We start from the raw sequence: 24,188 nt of genomic DNA, 5'->3' as shown, positions 1-24,188 counted from the left end.
AACTACAAGCTCACAATGCCTCACAGTGAGCTTGTAGATCAGCTATTTTCATAATGTTTGTGACTTTCTTCCGTAATATTTGACAATTTGGTTTTAAAAATGTTTTTAAAGTAATTTAATTGTACCTTAAATCCTAAACCAGATCAAAGGGTCGGGTCGGGACAAAACCTTTTCTTTCTATTTGTTTTTACATCAACCACACCAATGCAACTCAATGAGTTTCATTGGTGTGGTTTATCTTAAAAAAACACTTTGTCCCGACCCAACCCTTTGGTGTGGTTTGGGCTTTAGAAATGTACAGATACTCTGTATACTGTACACTTATACTGTTGGTTTGTCTACTGTTCACTGAGAAAACAATGCTGCACATTAAGCTAATCCTCTGGGGACCCCCTTGGGGGTCCAGACCCTCAGTTTGGGAACCACAGACCTAGACTAATAGAATGATAATTGATTAGTACAGTAGGTAGATGCAGACTATTACGTATTAATGCGTACCACGGTAAAGCTCGTAGCTACAAGGGGTTGAACGTCGAAAATAGCCGATCTGCAAGCTCACAAGTGTTGTGTCCTCGACGCGCTGTGATTCAATTCAGTTCAATTTTATTAAAGTGTCGACTCACAACAAGTTGTCTCAAGACACTTTACATGTATTGCAGAGAACCAACATAGATCCCAGAGCATTAAGACATTTGGAGACAGTGAGCTAGTAGATCAGCTATTTTCGGTACGCAACCACGTTGTATGTCGAAGTAGCCTATACATTTGCCTTAAAGGGATATTACGCGTTCAATGTCAAGCTTATTAAACATTCTCACCACAGCATTCATATTATATTCACATAATACAGTACATAGTAAAACAGAAGTGATAAAAATAAATGTGGTAAATGTATCTTACTTTAGAACTTCCAGTCTACAGTGTGGGCTCTTCAGTGAAGCACAGAGCAGCTCCACTAGTCCTGAGTCCTGCAGGTCGTTTTCACTGAGGTCCAATTCTCTCAAATGGGAAGGATTAGAACTGAGAGCTGAAGACACATCTTCAACGTCTGTCTTTCTGAGATTACAGCAGGCAAGTCTGTGAATGCAGATTAAATAAGATATTATAAAAACAAATGATACCTTACAATTATTTGAACTGAGGACCCAATATCCTGACAAGCAAGAATTGTAGCGTTGCGTCCTCAACGCGTTGTGAGTTTGTACATCAGCTGTTTATGGTGTGTAATCCAGTTGTATGACGAAGTAGCTCAGAAGCTTATACATTTGCCTTAAAGGATTAATACACTTTCAAACATATTTGGGTAATTTTATCTACTCAGGCCCATAAGCTTGGGTTACCTGCATGGTATCAAGCTTATTAATATTCTCACCACAGCAATCATATTATATTCTCATAATTCAGTACAAAATTAAACAGAAGTGATCAAAATAAATGTGGTAAATGTATCTTACTTTAGAACTTCCAGTCTACAGTGTGGGCTCTTCAGTGAAGCACAGAATCCTGAGAACCGCAGGTCGTTTTCACTGAGGTCCAATTCTCTCAAATGGGAAGGATTAGAGCTGAGAGCTGAAGACACATCTTCAACGTCTGTCTCTCTGAGTTTACAGCCAGCAAGTCTGTGAATGCAGATTAAATAAGAGATTATCAATACAAATTATACCTAAACAATTATTTGAACTGAGGACCCAATACCCTGACAAGCAAGAATTGTAGGCATTTCATTTAGTTTGACTCGGCTGCACAGATACATGTTGTGTTTGCGTCTTCCGTAATATTCGCCAATTTACCAAATCGGTTTTAAAAATATTTTAAAAGTCATTACATTGAAATGTGCAGATACTAGTCTGTATACACTTAAACTGTATGTTGGTGTGTTTACTGTTGAGTGAGAAACCACACTAGTTGCACATTAAGCTAATCATCTGGGGACCCCCTTGGGGGTCCAGACCCTCAGTTTGGGAACCACAGGCCTAGACTAATAGAATGATATTTGATTGGTACAGTAGGTAGATGCATTATATTGATTATGTGTTGATCTGTTGCGTACCTCGGTAAAGCTTGATAACTGTGGCGTAGCTACAACGGGTCGCACGTATAAAATAGACAATCTACAAGCTCACCAGCATTGCGTCCTCGACGCGTTGTGAGTTTGTACATCAGCTGTTTATGGTGTGTAATCCAGTTGTATGACGAAGTAGCTCAGAAGTTTATACATTTGCCTTAAAGGATTATTACACTTTCAAACATATTTGGGTAATTGTATCTACTCAGGCCCATAAGCTTGGGTTACCTGCATGATATCAAGCTTATTAATATTCTCACCACAGCAATCATATTATTATGCACATAATACAGTGCATAATAAACAGAAGTGATTAAAATGAATGTGGTAAATGTATCTTACTTTAGAACTTCCAGTCTACAGTGTGGGCTCTTCAGTGAAGCACAGAGTCCTGAGTCCTGCAGGTCATTTTCACTGAGGTCCAATTCTCTCAAATGGGAAGGATTAGAGCTGAGAGCTGAAGACACATCTTCAACGTCTGTCTTTCTGAGTTTACAGCCAGCAAGTCTGTGAATGCAGATTAAATAAGAGATTATCAATACAAATTATACCTAAACAATTATTTGAACTGAGGACCCAATACCCTGACAAGCAAGAATTGTAGGCATTTCATTTAGTTTGACTCGGCTGCACAGATACATGTTGTGTTTGCGTCTTCCGTAATATTCGCCAATTTACCAAATCGGTTTTAAAAATATTTTAAAAGTCATTACATTGAAATGTGCAGATACTAGTCTGTATACACTTAAACTGTATGTTGGTGTGTTTACTGTTGAGTGAGAAACCACACTAGTTGCACATTAAGCTAATCATCTGGGGACCCCCTTGGGGGTCCAGACCCTCAGTTTGGGAACCACAGGCCTAGACTAATAGAATGATATTTGATTGGTACAGTAGGTAGATGCATTATATTGATTATGTGTTGATCTGTTGCGTACCTCGGTAAAGCTTGATAACTGTGGCGTAGCTACAACGGGTCGCACGTATAAAATAGACAATCTACAAGCTCACCAGCATTGCGTCCTCGACGCGTTGTGAGTTTGTACATCAGCTGTTTATGGTGTGTAATCCAGTTGTATGACGAAGTAGCTCAGAAGTTTATACATTTGCCTTAAAGGATTATTACACTTTCAAACATATTTGGGTAATTGTATCTACTCAGGCCCATAAGCTTGGGTTACCTGCATGGTATCAAGCTTATTAATATTCTCACCACAGCAATCATATTATTATGCACATAATACAGTGCATAATAAACAGAAGTGATTAAAATGAATGTGGTAAATGTATCTTACTTTAGAACTTCCAGTCTACAGTGTGGGCTCTTCAGTGAAGCACAGAGTCCTGAGTCCTGCAGGTCGTTTTCACTGAGGTCCAATTCTCTCAAATGGGAAGGATTAGAGCTGAGAGCTGAAGACACATCTTTAACGTCTGTATTTCTGAGTTTACAGCCAGCAAGTCTGTGAATGCAGATTAAATAAGAGATTATCAATACAAATGATACCTAAACAATTATTTGAACTGAGGACCCAATACCCTGACAAGCAAGAATTGTATGCATTTCATTTAGTTTGACTCGGCTGCACAGATACATGTTGTGTTTGCGTCTTCCGTAATATTCGCCAATTTACCAAATTGGTTTTAAAAATATTTTAACAGTCATTACATTGAAATGTGCAGTTACTAGTCTGTATACACTTAAACTGTATGTTGGTGTGTTTACTGTTGAGTGAGAAACCACACTAGTTAAGCTAATCATCTGGGGACCCCGTTGGGGGTCCAGACCCTCAGTTTGGGAACCACAGGCCTAGACTAATAGAATGATATTTGATTGGTACAGTAGGTAGATGCAGGATATTGATTATGTGTAGATCTGTTGCGTACCTCGGTAAAGCTTGATAACTGTGGCGTAGCTACAACGGGTCGCACGTATAAAATAGACAATCTACAAGCTCACCAGCGTTGCTTCCTCAACGCGTTGTGAGTTTGTACATCAGCTGTTTATGGTGTGTAATCCAGTTGTATGACGAAGTAGCTCAGAAGCTTATACATTTGCCTTAAAGGATTATTACACTTTCAAACATATTTGGGTAATTTTATCTACTCAGGCCCATAAGCTTGGGTTACCTGCATGATATCAAGCTTATTAATATTCTCACCACAGCAATCATATTATATGCACATAATACAGTACATAATAAAACAGAAGTGATCAAAATAAATGTGGTAAATGTATCTTACTTTAGAACTTCCAGTCTACAGTGTGGGCTCTTCAGTGAAGCACAGAGTCCTGAGTCCTGCAGGTCGTTTTTACTGAGGTCCAATTCTCTCAAATGGGAAGGATTAGAGCTGAGAGCTGAAGACACATCTTCAACGTCTGTCTTTCTGAGTTTACAGCCAGCAAGTCTGTTAATGCAGATTAAATAAGAGATTATAAAAACAAATTATACCTAAATAATCATATCTGAACTTGGGAGACCCCTACCTGACAAGTACTTGGAATTATAGGCATTACTTTCAGTTTCACTGATACATATTATGAAAATAGCCAAACTACAGGCTCACAATGCCTCACAGTGAGCTTGTAGATCAGATATTTTCACAATGTTTGCGACTTTCTTCCGTAATATTTGACAATTTGGTTTTAAAAATGTTTTTAAAGTGATTTAATTGTACCTTAAATCCTAAACCACACCAAAGGGTCGGGTCGGGACAAAACCTTTTCTTTCTTTTTGTTTTTACATCAACCACTCCAATGCAACACAATGAGTTTCATTGGTGTGGTTTATCTTAAAAAAAAACACTTTGTCCCGACCCAACCCTTTGGTGTGGTTTGGGCTTTAGAAATGTACAGATACTCTGTATACTGTACACTTATACTGTTGGTTTGTCTACTGTTCAGTGAGAAAACAATGCTGCACATTAAGCTAATCCTCTGGGGACCCCCTTGGGGGTCCAGACCCTCAGTTTGGGAACCACATACCTAGACTAATAGAGTGATAATAGATTAGTACAGTAGGTAGATGCAGACTATTGATTACGTATTAATGCGTACCACGGTTAAGCTCGATAACTGTGGTGTAGCTACAAAAGGTTGAACGTCAAAAATTGCCGATCTGCAAGCTCACAAGTGTTGTGTCCTCGACGCGCTGTGATTCAATTCAGTTCAATTTTATTAAAGTGTCGACTCACAACAAGTTGTCTCAAGACACTTTACATGTAGAGCAGAGAACCAACATAGATCCCACCCTGAGCATTAAGACATTTGGAGACAGTGAGCTTGTAGATCAGCTACTTTCGGTGCGCAACCACGTTGTATGTCGAAGTAGCCTATACATTTGCCTTAAAGGGATATTACGCGTTCAATATCAAGCTTATTAATACATTCTCACCACAGCATTCATATTATATTCACATAATACAGTACATAATTAAACAGAAGTGATCAAAATAAATGTGGTAAATGTATCTGACTTTAGAACTTCCAGTCTACAGTGTGGGCTCTTCAGTGAAGCACAGAGTCCTGAGTCTTGCAGGTCGTTTTCACTGAGGTCCAATTCTCTCAAATGGGAAGGATTAGAGCTGAGAGCTGAAGCCACAACTTCAACGTCTGTCTTTCTGAGTTTACAGCCAGCAAGTCTGTAAATGCAGATTAAATAAGAGATTATAAAAACAAATGATACCTAGTTCACTGTCATTGAAGTTAATTAAAACATCTCCTATCTAGTTATCCAGAGATATAGACACCACTTGACAACACATTTTGATATCAAAGACTTCAACCAGCAGTTGAAGGAGTGAAATGAAGACTGAACAACAACATTGCATATTTACTGCCTAAATGTTGTAAAAGCTTTACAAACAAGCTGCTGGAGACCAGCATTCAGTCTCTATTTCTGTTCCCTGTCTCCTCAGGCTGGGCCACAGCTGTAGGCTTTACTGTTAGTTTGACTTGACCCCAATATTATAACATGCATCATAACGTACACTATTATAACATTTCATAACCTACAATATTATACCATTTCATAACCTACAATATTATAACATTTAATAACCTACAATATTATAACATGCATCATAACCTACAATATTATAACATTTAATAACCTACAATATTATAACATTTCATAACCTACACAATGTTATAAGTCCAGTGTTGTTTTGGCAGCATTGATTTTAGTTTTAGTCATAGTCTCTTGAATAGCTTTCATTTAGTTTTAGTCACATTTTAGTCACCTGGAATGTTTTAGTGTTTAGTCTAGTTTTAGTCGACTAAATGTCATAAGTTTTAGTCGACTAAATCTACAGTTGATTTATTTGACTAAAATGTATTGTGGCGGGCCTTGATGCCGTCATAATGACAGATTTTTGCTGAAAATAGCCAATCGCAGCATTGTCAGCTTGTATAAGAATTATGAAAGAATTATCCAATGTGGTACATTTGGGAACCACAGACCTAGACTAATAGAGTGATAATTGATTAGTACAGTAGGTAGATGCAGACTATTGATTACGTATTAATGCGTACCACGGTAAAGCTCGATAACTGTGGCGTAGCTACAAGGGGTTGAACGTCGAAAATAGCCGATCTGCAAGCTCACAAGTGTTGTGTCCTCGCCGCGCTGTGATTCAATTCAGTTCAATTTTATTAAAGTGTCGACTCACAACAAGTTGTCTCAAGACATTTTACATGTAGAGCAGAGAACCAACATAGATCCCACCCTGAGCATTAAGACATTTGGAGACAGTGAGCTTGTAGATCAGCTATTTTCGGTGCGCAACCACGTTGCATGTCGAAGTAGCCTATACATTTGCCTTAAAGGGATATTACACGATCAATATCAAGCTTATTAATACATTCTCACCACAGCATTCATATTATATTCACATAATACAGTACATAATAAAACAGAAGTGATCAAAATAAATGTGGTAAATGTATTTTACTTTAGAACTTCCACTCTACAGTGTGGGCTCTTCAGTGAAGCACAGAGTCCTGAGTCTTGCAGGTCGTTTTCACTGAGGTCCAATTCTCTCAAATGGGAAGGATTAGAGCTGAGAGCTGAAGACACATCTTCAACGTCTGTCTTTCTGAGTTTACAGCTAGCAAGTCTGTGAATGCAGATTAAATAAGAGATTATCAAAACAAATTATACCTAGTTCACTGTCATTGAAGTTAACTAAAACATCTCCTATCTAGTTATCCAGAGATATAGACACCACTTGACAACACATTTTGATATCAAAGACTTCAACCAGCAGTTGAAGGAGTGAAATGAAGACTGAACAACAACATTGCATATTTACTGCCTAAACGTTGTAAAAGCTTTACAAACAAGCTGCTGGAGACCAGCATTCAGTCTCTATTTCTGTTCCCTGTCTCCTCAGGCTGGGCCACAGCTGTAGGCTTTACTGTTAGTTTGACTTGACCCCAATATTATAACATGCATCATAACCTACACTATTATAACATTTCATAACCTACAATATTATACCATTTCATAACCTATAATATTATAACATTTAATAACCTACAATATTATAACATGCATCATAACCTACAATATTATAACATTTAATAACCTACAATATTATAACATTTCATAACCTACACAATGTTATAAGTCCAGTGTTGTTTTGGCAGCATTGATTTTAGTTTTAGTCATAGTCTCTTGAATAGCTTTCATTTAGTTTTAGTCACATTTTAGTCACCTGGAATGTTTTAGTGTTTAGTCTACTTTTAGTCGACTAAATGTCATAAGTTTTAGTCGACTAAATCTACAGTTGATTTATTTGACTAAAATGTATTGTGGCGGGCCTTGATGCCGTCATAATGACAGATTTTTGCTGAAAATAGCCAATCGCAGCATTGTGAGCTTGTATAAGAATTATGAAAGAATTATCCAATGTGGTACATTTGGGAACCACAGACCTAGACTAATAGAGTGATAATTGATTAGTACAGTAGGTAGATGCAGACTATTGATTACGTATTAATGCGTACCACGGTAAAGCTCGATAACTGTGGCGTAGCTACAAGGGGTTGAACGTCGAAAATAGCCGATCTGCAAGCTCACAAGTGTTGTGTCCTCGCCGCGCTGTGATTCAATTCAGTTCAATTTTATTAAAGTGTCGACTCACAACAAGTTGTCTCAAGACATTTTACATGTAGAGCAGAGAACCAACATAGATCCCACCCTGAGCATTAAGACATTTGGAGACAGTGAGCTTGTAGATCAGCTATTTTCGGTGCGCAACCACGTTGCATGTCGAAGTAGCCTATACATTTGCCTTAAAGGGATATTACACGATCAATATCAAGCTTATTAATACATTCTCACCACAGCATTCATATTATATTCACATAATACAGTACATAATAAAACAGAAGTGATCAAAATAAATGTGGTAAATGTATTTTACTTTAGAACTTCCACTCTACAGTGTGGGCTCTTCAGTGAAGCACAGAGTCCTGAGTCTTGCAGGTCGTTTTCACTGAGGTCCAATTCTCTCAAATGGGAAGGATTAGAGCTGAGAGCTGAAGACACATCTTCAACGTCTGTCTTTCTGAGTTTACAGCTAGCAAGTCTGTGAATGCAGATTAAATAAGAGATTATCAAAACAAATTATACCTAGTTCACTGTCATTGAAGTTAACTAAAACATCTCCTATCTAGTTATCCAGAGATATAGACACCACTTGACAACACATTTTGATATGAAAGACTTCAACCAGCAGTTGAAGGAGTGAAATGAAGACTGAACAACAACATTGCATATTTACTGCCTAAACGTTGTAAAAGCTTTACAAACAAGCTGCTGGAGACCAGCATTCAGTCTCTATTTCTGTTCCCTGTCTCCTCAGGCTGGGCCACAGCTGTAGGCTTTACTGTTAGTTTGACTTGACCCCAATATTATAACATGCATCATAACCTACACTATTATAACATTTCATAACCTACAATATTATACCATTTCATAACCTATAATATTATAACATTTAATAACCTACAATATTATAACATGCATCATAACCTACAATATTATAACATTTAATAACCTACAATATTATAACATTTCATAACCTACACAATGTTATAAGTCCAGTGTTGTTTTGGCAGCATTGATTTTAGTTTTAGTCATAGTCTCTTGAATAGCTTTCATTTAGTTTTAGTCACATTTTAGTCACCTGGAATGTTTTAGTGTTTAGTCTAGTTTTAGTCGACTAAATGTCATAAGTTTTAGTCGACTAAATCTACAGTTGATTTATTTGACTAAAATGTATTGTGGCGGGCCTTGATGCCGTCATAATGACAGATTTTTGCTGAAAATAGCCAATCGCAGCATTGTGAGCTTGTATAAGAATTATGAAAGAATTATCCAATGTGGTACATTTGGGAACCACAGACCTAGACTAATAGAGTGATAATTGATTAGTACAGTAGGTAGATGCAGACTATTGATTACGTATTAATGCGTAAAGCTCGATAACTGTGGCGTAGCTACAAGGGGTTGAACGTCGAAAATAGCCGATCTGCAAGCACACAAGTGTTGTGTCCTCGCCGCGCTGTGATTCAATTCAGTTCAATTTTATTAAAGTGTCGACTCACAACAAGTTGTCTCAAGACATTTTACATGTAGAGCAGAGAACCAACATAGATCCCACCCTGAGCATTAAGACATTTGGAGACAGTGAGCTTGTAGATCAGCTATTTTCGGTGCGCAACCACGTTGCATGTCGAAGTAGCCTATACATTTGCCTTAAAGGGATATTACACAATCAATATCAAGCTTATTAATACATTCTCACCACAGCATTCATATTATATTCACATAATACAGTACATAATAAAACAGAAGTGATCAAAATAAATGTGGTAAATCTATCTTACTTTAGAACTTCCACTCTACAGTGTGGGCTCTTCAGTGAAGCACAGAGTCCTGAGTCCTGCAGGTCGTTTTCACTGAGGTCCAATTCTCTCAAATGGGAAGGATTAGAGCTGAGAGCTGAAGACACATCTTCAATGTCTGTCTTTCTGAGTTTACAGCCAGCAAATCTGTGAATGCAGATTAAATAAGAGATTATCAAAACAAATTATACCGAATACCCTGACAAGCAAGAATTGTAGGCATTTAATTTAGTTTGACTCGGCTGCACAGATACATGTTGTGTTTGCGTCTTCCGTAATATTCGCCAATTTACCAAATTGGTTTTAAAAATGTTTTAAAAGTCATTAAATTGTACCTTTAGAAATGTGCAGATACTAGTCTGTATACACTTAAACTGTTGAGTGAGAAACCACACTAGTTAAGCTAATCATCTGGGGACCCCCTTGGGGGTCCAGACCCTCAGTTTGGGAACCACAGGCCTAGACTAATATAATGATATTTGATTGGTACAGTAGGTAGATGCAGGATATTGATTATGTGTTGATCTGTTGCGTACCCCAGTAAAGCTTGATAACTGTGGCGTAGCTACAACGGGTCGCACATATAAAATAGACAATCTACAAGCTCACCAGCGTTGCGTCCTCGACGCGTTGTGAGTTTGTACATCAGCTGTTTATGGTGTGTAATCCAGTTGTGTGACGAAGTAGCTCAGAAGCTTATACATTTGCCTTAAAGGATTATTACACTTTCAAACCTAATTGGGTAATTTTAACATCTACTCAGGCCCATAAGCTTGCGTTACCTGCATGATATCAAGCTTATTAATATTCTCACTACAGCAATCATATTATATTCACATAATACAGTGCATAATAAACAGAAGTTATTCAAATAAATGTGGTAAATGTATCTTACTTTAGAACTTCCAGTCTACAGTGTGGGCTCTTCAGTGAAGCACAGAGTCCTGAGTCTTGCAGGTCGTTTTCACTGAGGTCCAATTCTCTCAAATGGGAAGGATTAGAGCTGAGAGCTGCAGCCACAACTTCAACGTCTGTCTTTCTGAGTTTACAGCCAACAAGTCTGTAAATGCAGATTAAATAAGAGATTATAAAAACAAATGATACCTAGTTCACTGTCATTGAAGTTAACTAAAACATCTCCTATCTAGTTATCCAGAGATATAGACACCACTTGACAACACATTTTTATATCAAATACTTCAACCAGCAGTTGAAGGAGTGAAATGAAGACTGAACAACAACATTGGATATTTACTGCCTAAACGTTGTAAAAGCGTTACAAACAAGCTGCTGGAGACCAGCATTCAGTCTCTATTTCTGTTCCCTGTCTCCTCAGGCTGGGCCACAGCTGTAGGCTTTACTGTTAGTTTGAATTGACCCCAATATTTTAACATTTCATAACCTACAATATTATAACATTTCATAACCTACAATATTATAACATTTCATAACCTACAATATTATAACATTTCATAATATACAATATTATAACATTTCATAACCTACAATATTATAACATTTCATAACCTACAATATTATAACATTTCATAACCTACAACAGGGTTCCCCAATAGGCGGCCCGCGGGCCATTTGCGGCCCACAGAGCGCCCCCTTGTGGCCCATGAAAGAATTTCCACAAAAAAAAGAAGAAAAAAATATTTTTTTTCTTTCTTTTTTTTTAAGGGTCCTAGATATAAATGGCATTAAATGGGCGTCAGTAGCCTATGCATGTCAAACTGGGCATCCTTTTCAAATGGGGTCTTGCCCTGAAAATTCATTTTCAGGGCAAGACCTCGACCTCGCGCGTGCAGACTCGGCCCCCAGCCTGGTACGCTAGTCAAAATATGGCCCTTGAGGAAAATTAATTGGGGAACCCTGACCTACAATATTATAACATTTCATAACCTACAATATTATAACATTTCATAACCTACAATATTATAACATTTCATAATATACAATATTATAACATTTCATAACATACACAATGTTATAAGTCCTGTCCAGTGTTGTTTTTGGCAGCACATTTTGATTTTTGTTTTTGTCATAGTCTCTTGAATAGCTTTCATTTAGTTTTAGAGTGTCCGCCCTGAGACTGGGAGGTAGGGGTTCGGTCCCCGGCCGGGTCATACCAAAGACTCTAAATGGGACCCAGTGCCTCCCTGCTTGACACTCAGCATCAAGGGTTGGATTGGGGGTAAGTCCCTGCGACATACTAGCGTCATGTCCAGGGGGTGTACTTGTACATCAAGCTGCCTCACGCTACAGAAACAGGAGATAGGCTCCTGCCCTATGGGCCTCATGGCTCGGCATGGCTACTTACTTACTAGTTTTAGTCGACTAAATGTCATAAGATTTTAGTCGACTAAATCTACAGTTGATTTAGTCAACTAAAATGTATTGTGGCGGGCCTTGATGTCGTCATGACTGGCTGAAAATAGTCGATCTACAAGCTCACAACAGGTCGCAGCATTGTGAGCTTGTTTAAGAATTATGAAAGAATTATTCAATGTGGTACATTTTTCTTTGCTTTTTTGTTAACCCAAGAAAAGGAAATGAGCAGCTCCAAACATTGCACAGACATAAGAAGTGTCTTATATTATTAATATTGATCCTTTTCACAAGCAACAACTGTTAACTTATGCTCCTTTAACGGAGTAATTAAAAGAACTGTGGCAGTTCAAATATCATTATTGAATCTGGAGCTTAGACAAACTATGTTGCTTATAACTTAAGTTGTCCATGGATATTCAGCCATTATACAGCATTGATAATTGCATTCGCCAGCTAATACACTGAGGACAACATTATCTTTAAATTATTGCCAGGATGTGTGTTGTGCACCTTCATGCTAGACAGATGATGACACACACATGGTCCCTGGAGGATGGACCCTTCAGATCATATCACACACATGGTCCCTGGAGGATGGACCCTACAGATCATATCACACACATGGTCCCTGGAGGATGGACCCTACAGATCATATCACACACATGGTCCCTGGAGGATGGACCCTACAGATCATATCACACACATGGTCCCTGGAGGATGGACCCTACAGATTAAGTGACTCCATGGCCTTTCCCTCTAGGTCGACTTTGTACCACTGTGGCGCTGAGTATGACGCTCAGCGTTATTATTGGGATTAAATAATGTCTCAGTACAAAATTGTCACTGGGCCTCTGACCCCAGAGCAAACCCTGACTTGCTGAGTTAACATAGAGGTGTGAAATGGGACACTACTGTCTCTCTCAAAGGGAAGATTCAGTAGAAGCACCAACTGTTACTAAAACTACTAACAAGTCATAATAATCCATAGAATATAATTATTGTAAAGCAGTAATGTCATGGGTCGAACTGATCTATAATCAGTCAAAAAGTATAGTCATACAAAAGACTATGAGGAGGTTAAAATGTCCTTTCCCAAGGGGCTCCCAAACCCTGTTCACAGCAGGGGATCTGATAAGGAACTTCCTTTCAACTCACAGCGGGGGTCCACTCTCCTTGAGAGCATGTTGAGCACACGGCGACCACATGTGTGCTGGATTCACTTCCTGGTACCACAGCCCAAATGCTTCCTGGGGCTGAACAACAGCCAATCACTTAAATAGCCTAGCGTGTGTTTCTTGGACCAGATCCTAAGCAAAGAGGGGTCCAACCTGTGTACATCGTGCACGATGAACCGGCTGTGTATTACACTGCACAGCGACCAAACGCAGCCTCACATTGACCAATGTAAATATGAATTCATGCAATAACTATGAATAATGCTATCTATGTGTTGTGCTGTAAACCTGTTAAACTGACAAATGTATTATGAATTCTGTCTCATCATTCAGGTTTTTTACCTAATCAAAAGCTACTAACTAATCAAAGGCCTGAACAAGGGATAACAACTAACCCGATCTAAAAGAGCTAAGCTCATTGTGTTAAATGTATGTTTATGAAATCATCATAATAAAAATATATAAAGACAAGGAGTTAGGTTATTTTAGGTTGCGAATGGCCTGAGATTTGAGTAAATACATTTGACCCTATGTGAAGTTGCTTCCCTTTCAGAGGGATAGGTAGCACGATATGTTATCAATTAGCAAAGAAATCGTAGCAAACTATAAATCTGAACAACCACTTTCAAAAGCTTTGGCTGTTTTTTATATTACATCGCATCGAGGGACTCTCTTTGATAATTAACCAGACTTACAAGCTGTCAATGTGTTGCGATGCAAAGCATTGTATGCTTATAGATCTGTGAGTGACACCTTTCAACTTGTTCTACTGAGTGCTTTCACTACAGTGAAGCGGGTTTAACGTTGGATATTTTGGCTGTCTTTTATGGTGTTAAAAGGGGTGTGGAACAATGCAGAACAATGCAGACAATACACACAATACCCATAATACCACACAATACCACTAATCACTATTTGAAATGCAGACAACTTTTATGCCAACCTTCATTTATAATTATAGTGTTAACTGTAATGGCAGATTGACTCTAGGATGTTTCTATTCACTTGACTACTAACCGAGCCTTTCTGCAGTTCCTCACAGCTGGGATCAGTCTCCTTCGCCCCTCCTCTGATGTGTTGTATTTGTCCAGGTCCAACTCTTCCAGAACCTCCTCTGACATCTGCAGCATGACGGCCAGAGCTGAACACTGGGTCTCAGACAGTTTCTCTGTTCTGTTCTCTGACTTCAGGAACTGTTGGATCTTCTGATGTAGTGAGTGGTCGTTCATCTCCATCAGACAGTTTGGGAACCACAGACCTAGACTAATAGAGTGATAATAGATTAGTACAGTAGGTAGATGCAGATTATTGATTACGTATTAATGCGTACCACGGTAAAGCTTGATAACTGTGGCATAGCTAAAAGGGGTTGAACGTCGAAAATAGCCGATCTGCAAGCTCACAAGTGTTGTGTCCTCGCCGCGCTGTGATTCAATTCAGTTCAATTTTATTAAAGTGTCGACTCACAACAAGTTGTCTCAATACATTTTACATGTAGAGCAAAGAACCAACATAGATCCCACCCTGAGCATTTGGAGACAGTGAGCTTTTAGATCAGCTATTTTCGGTGCGCAACCACGTTGTATGTCGAAGTAGCCTATACATTTGCCTTAAAGGGATATTACACGATCAAGCTTATTAATACATTCTCACCACAGCATTCATATTATATTCACATAATACAGTACATAATAAAACAGTGATAAAGTGATCAAAATAAATGTGGTAAATCTATCTTACTTTAGAACTTCCAGTCTACAGTGTGGGCTCTTCAGTGAAGCACAGAGTCCTGAGTCTTGCAGGTCGTTTTCACTGAGGTCCAATTCTCTCAAATGGGAAGGATTAGAGCTGAGAGCTGAAGACACATCTTCAACGTCTGTCTTTCTGAGTTTACAGCCAGCAAGTCTGTGAATGCAGATTAAATAAGAGATTATCAAAACTAATTATACCTAAAAAGGTATTTGGACTGAGGACCCAATACCCTGACAATCAAGAAGGCATTTAATTTAGTTTGGCTCGGCTGCACAGATAACGTAATATTCGCCAATTTACCAAATTGGTTTTAAAAATGTTTTAAAAGTCATTAAATTGTACCTTTAGAAATGTGCAGATACTATAGTCTGTATACACTTAAACTGTATGTTGGTGTGTTTACTGTTGAGTGAGAAACCACACTAGTTGCACATTAAGCTAATCATCTGGGGACCCCCTTGGGGGTCCAGACCCTCAGTTTGGGAACCACAGGCATAGACTAACATAATGATATTTGATTGGTACAGTAGGTAGATGCAGGATATTGATTATGTGTTGATCTGTTGTGTACCTCGGTAAAGCTTGATAACTGTGGCATAGCTACAACGGGTCGCACGCATAAAATAGACAATCTACAAGCTCACAAGCGTTGCGTCCTCAACGCGTTGTGAGTTTGTACATCAGCTGTTTATGGTGTGTAATCCAGTTGTATGATGAAGTAGCTCAGAAGCTTATACATTTGCCTTAAAGGATTATTACACTTTCAAACATATTTGGGTAATTTTATCTACTCAGGCCCATAAACTTGGGTTACCTGCATGATATCAAGCTTATTAATATTCTCACCACATCAATCATATTATATTCACATAATACAGTACATAATAAAACAGAAGTGATCAAAATAAATGTGGTAAATGTATCTTACTTTATAACTTCCAGTCTACAGTGTGGGCTCTTCAGTGAAGCACAGAGTCCTGAGTCCTGCAGGTCGTTTTCACTGAGGTCCAATTCTCTCAAATGGGAAGGATTAGAGCTGAGAGCTGAAGACACATCTTCAACGTCTGTCTTTCTGAGTTTACAGCCAGCAAGTCTGTGAATGCAGATTAAATAAGATAAATCAAAACAAATGAAACCTAAATAATCATATCTGAACTTGGGAGACCCCTACCTGACAAGAACTTGGAATTATAGGCATTCCTTTCAGTTTCACTGATACATATTATGAAAATAGCCAAACTACAAGCTCACAATGCCTCACAGTGAGCTTGTAGATCAGCTATTTTCACAATGTTTGTGACTTTCTTCCGTAATATTTGACAATTTGGTTTTAAAAAGGTTTTAAAAGTAATTTAATTGTACCTTGAATCCTAAACCAGACCAAAGGGTCGGGTCGGGACAAAACCTTTTCTTTCTTTTTGTTTTTACATCAACCACACCAATGCAACTCAATGAGTTTCATTGGTGTGGTTTATCTTAAAAAAAAACACTTTGTCCCGACCCAACCCTTTGGTGTGGTTTGGGCTTTAGAAATGTACAGATACCCTGTATACTGTACACTTATACTGTTGGTTTGTCTACTGTTCAGTGAGAAAACAATGCTGCACATTAAGCTAATCCTCTGGGGACCCCCTTGGGGGTCCAGACCCTCAGTTTGGGAACCACAGACCTAGACTAATATAATGATAATTGATTAGTACAGTAGGTAGATGCAGACTATTGATTACGTATTAATGCCTACCACGGTAAAGCTCGATAACTGTGGCGTAGCTACAAGGGGTTGAACGTCGAAAATAGCCGATCTGCAAGCTCACAAGTGTTGTGTCCTCGACGTGCTGTGATTCAATTCAGTTCAATTTTATTAAAGTGTCGGCTCACAACAAGTTGTCTCAAGACACTTTACATGTAGAGCAGAGAACCAACATAGATCCCAGAGCATTAAGACATTTGGAGACAGTGAGCTTGTAGATCAGCTATTTTCGGTGTGCAACCACGTTGTATGTTGAAGTAGCCTATACATTTGCCTTAAAGGGATATTACGCGTTCAATGTCAAGCTTATTGATACATTCTCACCACAGCATTAATATTATATTCACATAATACAGTACATAATAAAACAGAAGTGATCAAAATAAATGTGGTAAATGTATCTTACTTTAGAACTTCCAGTCTACAGTGTGGGCTCTTCAGTGAAGCACAGAGCAGCTCCACTAGTCCTGAGCCCTGCAGGTCGTTTTCACTGAGGTCCAATTCTCTTAAATGGGAAGGATTAGAGCTGAGAGCTGAAGCCACAACTTCAACGTCTGTCTTCCTGAGTTTACAGCCAACAAGTCTGTGAATGCAGATTAAATAAGAGATTATAAAAACAAATGATACCTAGTTCACTGTCATTGAAGTTAACTAAAACATATCCTATCTAGTTATCCAGAGATACTGTATATCACCACTTGACAATACAGAATGACTGTACGGTCTGTACAGAGGAAGATAGACATTTTGATATCAAAGACTTCAACCAGCAGTTGAAGGAGTGAAATGAAGACTGAACAACAATATTGCATATTTACTGCCTAAACGGTGTAAAAGCTTTACAAACAAGCTGCTGGAGACCAGCATTCAGTCTCTATTTCTGTTCCCTGTCTCCTCAAGCTGGGCCACAGCTGTAGGCTTTACTTTTAGTTTGAATTTACCCCAATATTATAATATTGCATAACCTACAATATTATAACATTTCATAACCTACAATATTATAACATGCATCATAACATACACTATTATAACATTTTATAACCTACAATGTTATAACATTTCATAACCTACAATATTATAACATTTCATAGCATACACAATGTTATAAGTCCAGTGTTGTTTTTGGCAGCACATTTTGATTTTAGTTTTAGTCATAGTCTCTTGAATAGCTTTCATTTAGTTTTAGTCACATTTTAGTCACCTGGAATGTTTTTGTGTTTAGTCTAGTTTTAGTCGACTAAATGTCATACGATTTTAGTCGACTAAATCTACAGTTGATTTAGTCGACTAAAATATATTGTGGCGGGCCTTGATGCCGTCATAATGACAGATTTTTGCTGAAAATAGCCAATCGCAGCATTGTGAGCTTGTATAAGAATTATGAAAGAATTATCCAATGTGGTACATTTTTCTTTGCTTTTTTGCTAACCCAAGAAAAGGAAATGAGCAGCTCCAAACGTTGCATCAAACATATGCACAGATATGAGAAGTGTCTTATATTATTAATGTTGATCTTTTTCACAAGCAACAACTGTTAACTTATGCTCCTTTAACGGAGTAATTAAAAGAACCGTGGCAGTTCAAATAGCATTATTGAATCTGGAGCTTAGACAAACTATGTTGCTTATAAATCAAACGCAGCACGCGGAGCGGCGGAGTCAGTTCAGTCAGTCAACCTCAAGGGAGGTTCTTGCTTGCTCAAAGGCCCATACTATGCTCAAGAGGTTAACATGATCACTATGTGGGAGTATACGTGTGTGCAAGTCTCTCACGTCATTCGCTGATGCGGCAGTCAGCTGACTAAGTGGGCAGGCTACTTAAGCTCACTAGACTCCATGCTCTTCCTGCCTTCCTCTGCTCATGGTTCCTGGTTGTATGTGATGTTTTCTGTTCCTCGTGGTTATTGCTGCTGCTTTCCGCGTGTGCAGCTACTGCCGCTTATTTATGCTTCTCAGCTTCTGTCCATGCTGTGATAAGGGCCTGAAGGTTGTATGCAAAATATTAAGTTTGATATGATTCTGCTAATGCTGCTGAGCTCGATTATGTGGCTTCAACAAGCTTCATAATAGCCTGTTCTGGTAATTAAGCCAGATGCACAGACAGTGCTGCAGCTTCTATTGTTATATGGTACGTGTCTAGTGTCTACAGTCAAAGCCACGCTTTCATTTTGCTGATGTTTTGCCAATTCAGCTCAGGTGCAGTGTTTGTCCCCTCCAGCTATGGGTCCTCAACTCATGTGCAGTGGTTGCCACATGCGCTTTTATAAGCAACTTTGGGCTTGTTTTCTGTAGTTAATTGTTGTTCTGGGGTTCTGTCATAGATCCAAATGACCTTGTCCATGAAATGTATTGTTTCAAGTCATTGTAGTCATTAGGGTATATATATTGTAAACTAAGTTCTCACGTGGTGAGTCCTAGGTATGAGATGGTTCTACACCTAGTTGCTTTATTTCTCAAGATCTGGCAACTCTGCTGCCTGTTTGTCTCCAGTTTCATTAATTTTGAAGCAAGACTTCAGTCACACTCTGCTTACTCTAGTATTACTTAACACTTTTTATATGTGCTTTGAAAGTATTGCCGTGAGTTAACTACCTTCATGGCAATCTCTATAGATTTGGTGCTTTACTGCTTTGTAGCCATGTGGTTGTTGAGGTTTCCTCATTGCCATGAGGGTTTGTTCATGCTAAACTAATGCTAAAGCTAGCACCCTTTCTCCATGTGATTTATTATGTTTCAGTTTTGAATTTATATGTGGCATAGTTATTATTCTTAAAGTTTTCCATGTTTCCATTCAGGACAGTATCATAACATAAGTTATTGTTAATTCATCTCAATCGATTCAGTTATGTGCAGTGTCATATTAAAGTAGGTTAAGATTGCAAATTGCATTTGCAGTAATCTCATGTCAAGTGTCATAGTGTCATATTAGTTTCTAGCTGTTTATTTTGGATGTATTTCTTAATGGGCATTTAATTAGTGCTTCCTCTGTCGTGGTATCATGTCTCAGCTTCTCTATACGGGTTGAGCTGTCTTGGAGAAGAGCTGAAAGCCTTAACAAACTGCTGCCTCCGTCCGCTCCTCAAGCCTATCTAGCTGTCGGTCTAGTCTCTCTAGTGTATACCCTCCTCACTCTCTTTGAGGTTAGAAGTTCAGATAAATATATACGTATACGTATATAGCGTCTTGTCACCGTGCGTCCCATTGCCCATTTGTCACTTTTAATGTCTCAGATTCATATTGTATGTTCTGTTGATCAGTCCTTGAGTGGGATTAGGTAATGGCAGTTGCTTCATGGGACTGAAGATGTTTCAGAAGGTGGTAGGTTAGCAGCTCGCTGCGTTGCTTCATCTCTGCACAGCTAACATCCACTGCCAGGAGCTCTAAATTGAACTCGTAAGCAATAATTCATCACTTATCCGTGAGAGGATCTGGGTTGAAGGAAGGCAGCCATAGACTATGTCTATGTTCGCAGCAAGCTTGGCTTCCGTGTCGCAGTGCTTGTGCGACCTATCGGTTGTGGTTTCCCCGGTGCAGTCTTGGGAATGTACTCTGCCAGTTGTATTCAGATCAGTAATTGATTTGATGTCGCTCAGTGCCACTATAGTATTGAGTAACAGCATTAGGAAAATGTAACCAATGTATCCAAGTGTAACCCTAACCTTAACCCAACAGGATAATTATGTCATAGGTATACATGGAGACCTCATATCTGGTCTCGAAACGAGCCTCCAGATTCCCAAGGCCGCCCCTGGTTAGTTGTGTGACCTCATGCAGTGTGTCATCAGGACGACGGATCCAAAATTCCCTGGCTACTCCCGATTCTACTGCCACGCTGACGCACCAGTCGCCACCTGAAACTCGGCCAATGGTCCTCAGCTGCCCATGAATCATCTTCATGTGCATCTAATCGGAAGAGCTTTCAGTTGTTTATTCAGGATGTAATGAGTGCAAGTGCTGTATTCAATCAGGAATGGTAATCTTATTACCTTCATATACGGTGGTCGCTGGGGGTAGTTCAATTGGTGGCATGTCTCAAGCTAATGTTAATAATGGTTTGTTGATGTTCCTCTACAGTGGCATTAAAGGAACATCGGGGTAATTGTGGTTCCTCACTCTGGCGTTAGAGGAACGTCGGGGTAACATTAATGGTTGCACTACATGTAAGATCTGTGAATTAGTTCAGGTAAGCCTCACGGCTATGGCATGCGCCATGCAGTCATGGCTACATGTAGCTCACGTAAAGTTAAAATATCCGTGCAGGATCCAGAAATGCATAGCCGTTGCATTTCGTCACTATCGAGTGGGACATCTGCCCGGATGTGTAAGCCCTGCGAAAGCAGCGTAGAATATTCCTCTATAGTGGCATAGAGGAATGGCCTATCGGCGAGCGCAGCCATGCAGGCCTTTTTCAGCTTAAGCTTAAGGTTAGTATATGCTTGTACTCCAAACCAAATGGGTTTTGATTCCGGCTTTCACCCCACACATTACTTTCTCAGAGATAAGCCTCACGGCTTGCAGTCATGGCTACACATAGCTCACGTAAAGTTAAAATATCCGCGCAAGATCCAGAAATGCATAGCCGTTGCATTTCGTCACTATCGAGTGGGATATCTGCCCGGATGTGTATCGGTTGAGTCTTCCCGTAGGGCGTTCTCGGTTCTGCTTTGTTGGGGGGGTTAGCAATCCGTGCAGGCTCCAGAAATGCATATTTGCATTTCGTCACTGTGCATTCATAGTGGGTCACCTGCCCGGATCGTCGGTGAGAGTTCACCGAAGGTATGTGTGTTGGGGGGTTATTGTATATCTATCTCCCTGCTCTTATGTTTTATGATGTTGCTTAATCTGCCGAGCAGGGAGAAATCCAGCAGAGCCGAACGCCAAGTCAAATATCATATGCACACTCATTACTCATTCTTCAATAAATATTGTTTAATCTATTCGTGAGTTGTCTGACTGAAATCAAACGCAGCACACGGAGCGGCGGAGTCAGTTCAGTCAGTCAACCTCAAGGGAGGTTCTTGCTTGCTCAAAGGCCCATACTATACTCAAGGGGTTAACATGCTGCATTACTATGTGGGAGTATACGTGTGTGCAAGTCTCTCACGTCATTCGCTGATGCGGCAGTCAGCTGACTAAGTGGGCAGGCTACTTAAGCTCACTAGACTCCATGCTCTTCCTGCCTTCCTCTGCTCATGGTTCCCGGTTGCATGTGATGTTTTCTCCCACCACCACCCCAGCACCACCGGTGGGCTCTGCTATCTATGCTCCCCATGGGGGGGTTATTGTATATCTATCTCCCTGCTCTTATGTTTTATGATGTTGCTTAATCTGCCGAGCAGGGAGAAATCCAGCAGAGCCGAACGCCAAGTCAAATATCATATGCACACTCATTACTCATTCTTCAATAAATATTGTTTAATCTATTCGTGAGTTGTCTGACTGAACTTAAGTTGTCCATGGATATTCAGCCATTATACAGCATTGATAATTTTATTAGAGTGTCGACTCACAATAAGTTGTCTCAAGACACTTTACATGTAGAGAACCAACATAGATCCCACCCTTAGCATTAAGACATTTGGAGACAGTGAGCTTGTAGATCAGCTATTTTCGGTGCGCAACTACGTTGTATGTCAAAGTAGCCTATACATTTGCCTTACAGGGATATTACACGTTCAATATCAAGCTTATTAATACATTCTCACCACAGCATTCATATTATATTCACATAATACAGTACATAATAAAACAGAAGTGATAAAAATAAATGTGGTAAATGTATCTTACTTTAGAACTTCCAGTCTACAGTGTGGGCTCTTCAGTGAAGCACGGAGTCCTGAGTCCTGCAGGTCGTTTTCACTGAGGTCCAATTCTCTCAAATGGGAAGGATTAGAGCTGAGAGCTGAAGACACATCTTCAACGTCTGTCTTTCTGAGTTTACAGCCAGCAAGTCTGTGAATGCAGATTAAATAAGATAAATCAAAACAAATTAAACCTAAATAATCATATCTGAACTTGGGAGACCCCTACCTGACAAGTACTTGGAATTATAGGCATTACTTTCAGTTTCACTGATACATATTACGAAAATAGCCAAACTACAAGCTCACAATGCCTCACAGTGAGCTTGTAGATCAGCTATTTTCATAATGTTAGCGACTTTCTTCTGTAATATTTGACAATTTGGATTTTAAAATGTTTTTAAAGTAATTTAATTGTACCTTAAATCCTAAACCACACCATATGGTCGGGTCGGGACAAAACCTTTTTGTTTTTGTTTTTACATCAACACACCAATGCAACTCAATGAGTTTCATTGGTGTGGTTTATCTTAAAAAAACACTTTGTCCCGACCCAACACTTTGGTGTGGTTTGGGCTTTAGAAATGTACAGATACTCTGTATACTGTACACTTATACTGTTGGTTTGTCTACTGTTCAGTGAGAAAACAATGCTGCACATTAAGATTATCCTCTGGGGACCCCCTCAGTTTGGGAACCACAGACCTAGACTAATAGAATGATAATTGAGTACCACAGACGAAAAACAGTCTAAGTCCAAATTTCATTCTGACCCCTCCACGAAAAGGCCTCGTTGTCCTGAACCCTTATCTATAATTTATACATTATGGATCAATAGTGTGGACTTAGACTGTTTTTCGTCTGTGACATTCAATTGATTAGTACAGTAGGTAGATGCAGACTATTGATTATGTATTAATGCGTACCACGGTAAAGCTCGATAACTGTGGTGTAGCTACAAGGGGTTGGACGTCGAAAATTGCCGATCTGCAAGCTCACAAGCTGTGATTCAATTCAGTTCAATTTTATTAAAGTGTCGACTCACAATAAGTTGTCTCAAGACACTTTACATGTAGAGAACAAACATAGATCCCACCCTTAGCATTAAGACATTTGGAGACAGTGAGCTTGTAGATCAGCTATTTTCGGTGCACAACTACGTTGTATGTCGAAGTAGCCTATACATTTGCCTTAAAGGACAACTTTAGTTTTTTTCAACCAAGATTCATGTTTTAGTTTGTCATTAGAGAAAGTAAAAGGTGAGTGTAATTCTTTTTTCATTTGCTGCTTTCTTTCGTTTTAGGGATTTTAGCTGTTTTTGACAGGGGGGCGGGGGCATTCGAGCATGGGGCTAAATATGTATTTCTTTACAAAATGTCATAGCGATTTCTTTTTTTATT

The 24,188-nt window shown here is 39.1% G+C and overlaps 1 protein-coding gene across 1 annotated transcript in view; it reads right to left on the bottom strand.

The window, feature by feature from the left end:
• LOC310874101 (NACHT, LRR and PYD domains-containing protein 3-like) overlaps positions 1–24,188 on the bottom strand; it is a 43,965-nt gene that overhangs the window by 6,335 nt on the left and 13,442 nt on the right. The window contains exons 8-16 of the mRNA XM_083786776.1: positions 20,682–20,890; positions 17,395–17,571; positions 16,167–16,331; positions 15,227–15,391; positions 14,504–14,749; positions 5,548–5,704; positions 2,051–2,079; positions 1,512–1,619; positions 901–1,077 (exon numbers count right to left, since the gene is read on the bottom strand). Coding sequence (XP_083642902.1) covers positions 901–1,077; positions 1,512–1,619; positions 2,051–2,079; positions 5,548–5,704; positions 14,504–14,749; positions 15,227–15,391; positions 16,167–16,331; positions 17,395–17,571; positions 20,682–20,890 — 1,433 coding nt within the window. The remainder of the gene's footprint in view (positions 1–900; positions 1,078–1,511; positions 1,620–2,050; positions 2,080–5,547; positions 5,705–14,503; positions 14,750–15,226; positions 15,392–16,166; positions 16,332–17,394; positions 17,572–20,681; positions 20,891–24,188) is intronic.

This window comes from Protomyctophum parallelum, assembly GCF_964188405.1.
Source record: "Protomyctophum parallelum genome assembly, chromosome: 17".
NCBI lineage: Eukaryota > Metazoa > Chordata > Actinopteri > Myctophiformes > Myctophidae > Protomyctophum > Protomyctophum parallelum.
The sequence above is the reverse complement of the archived record's forward strand: the minus strand, read 5'-3'. Positions and strand labels throughout refer to the sequence as shown.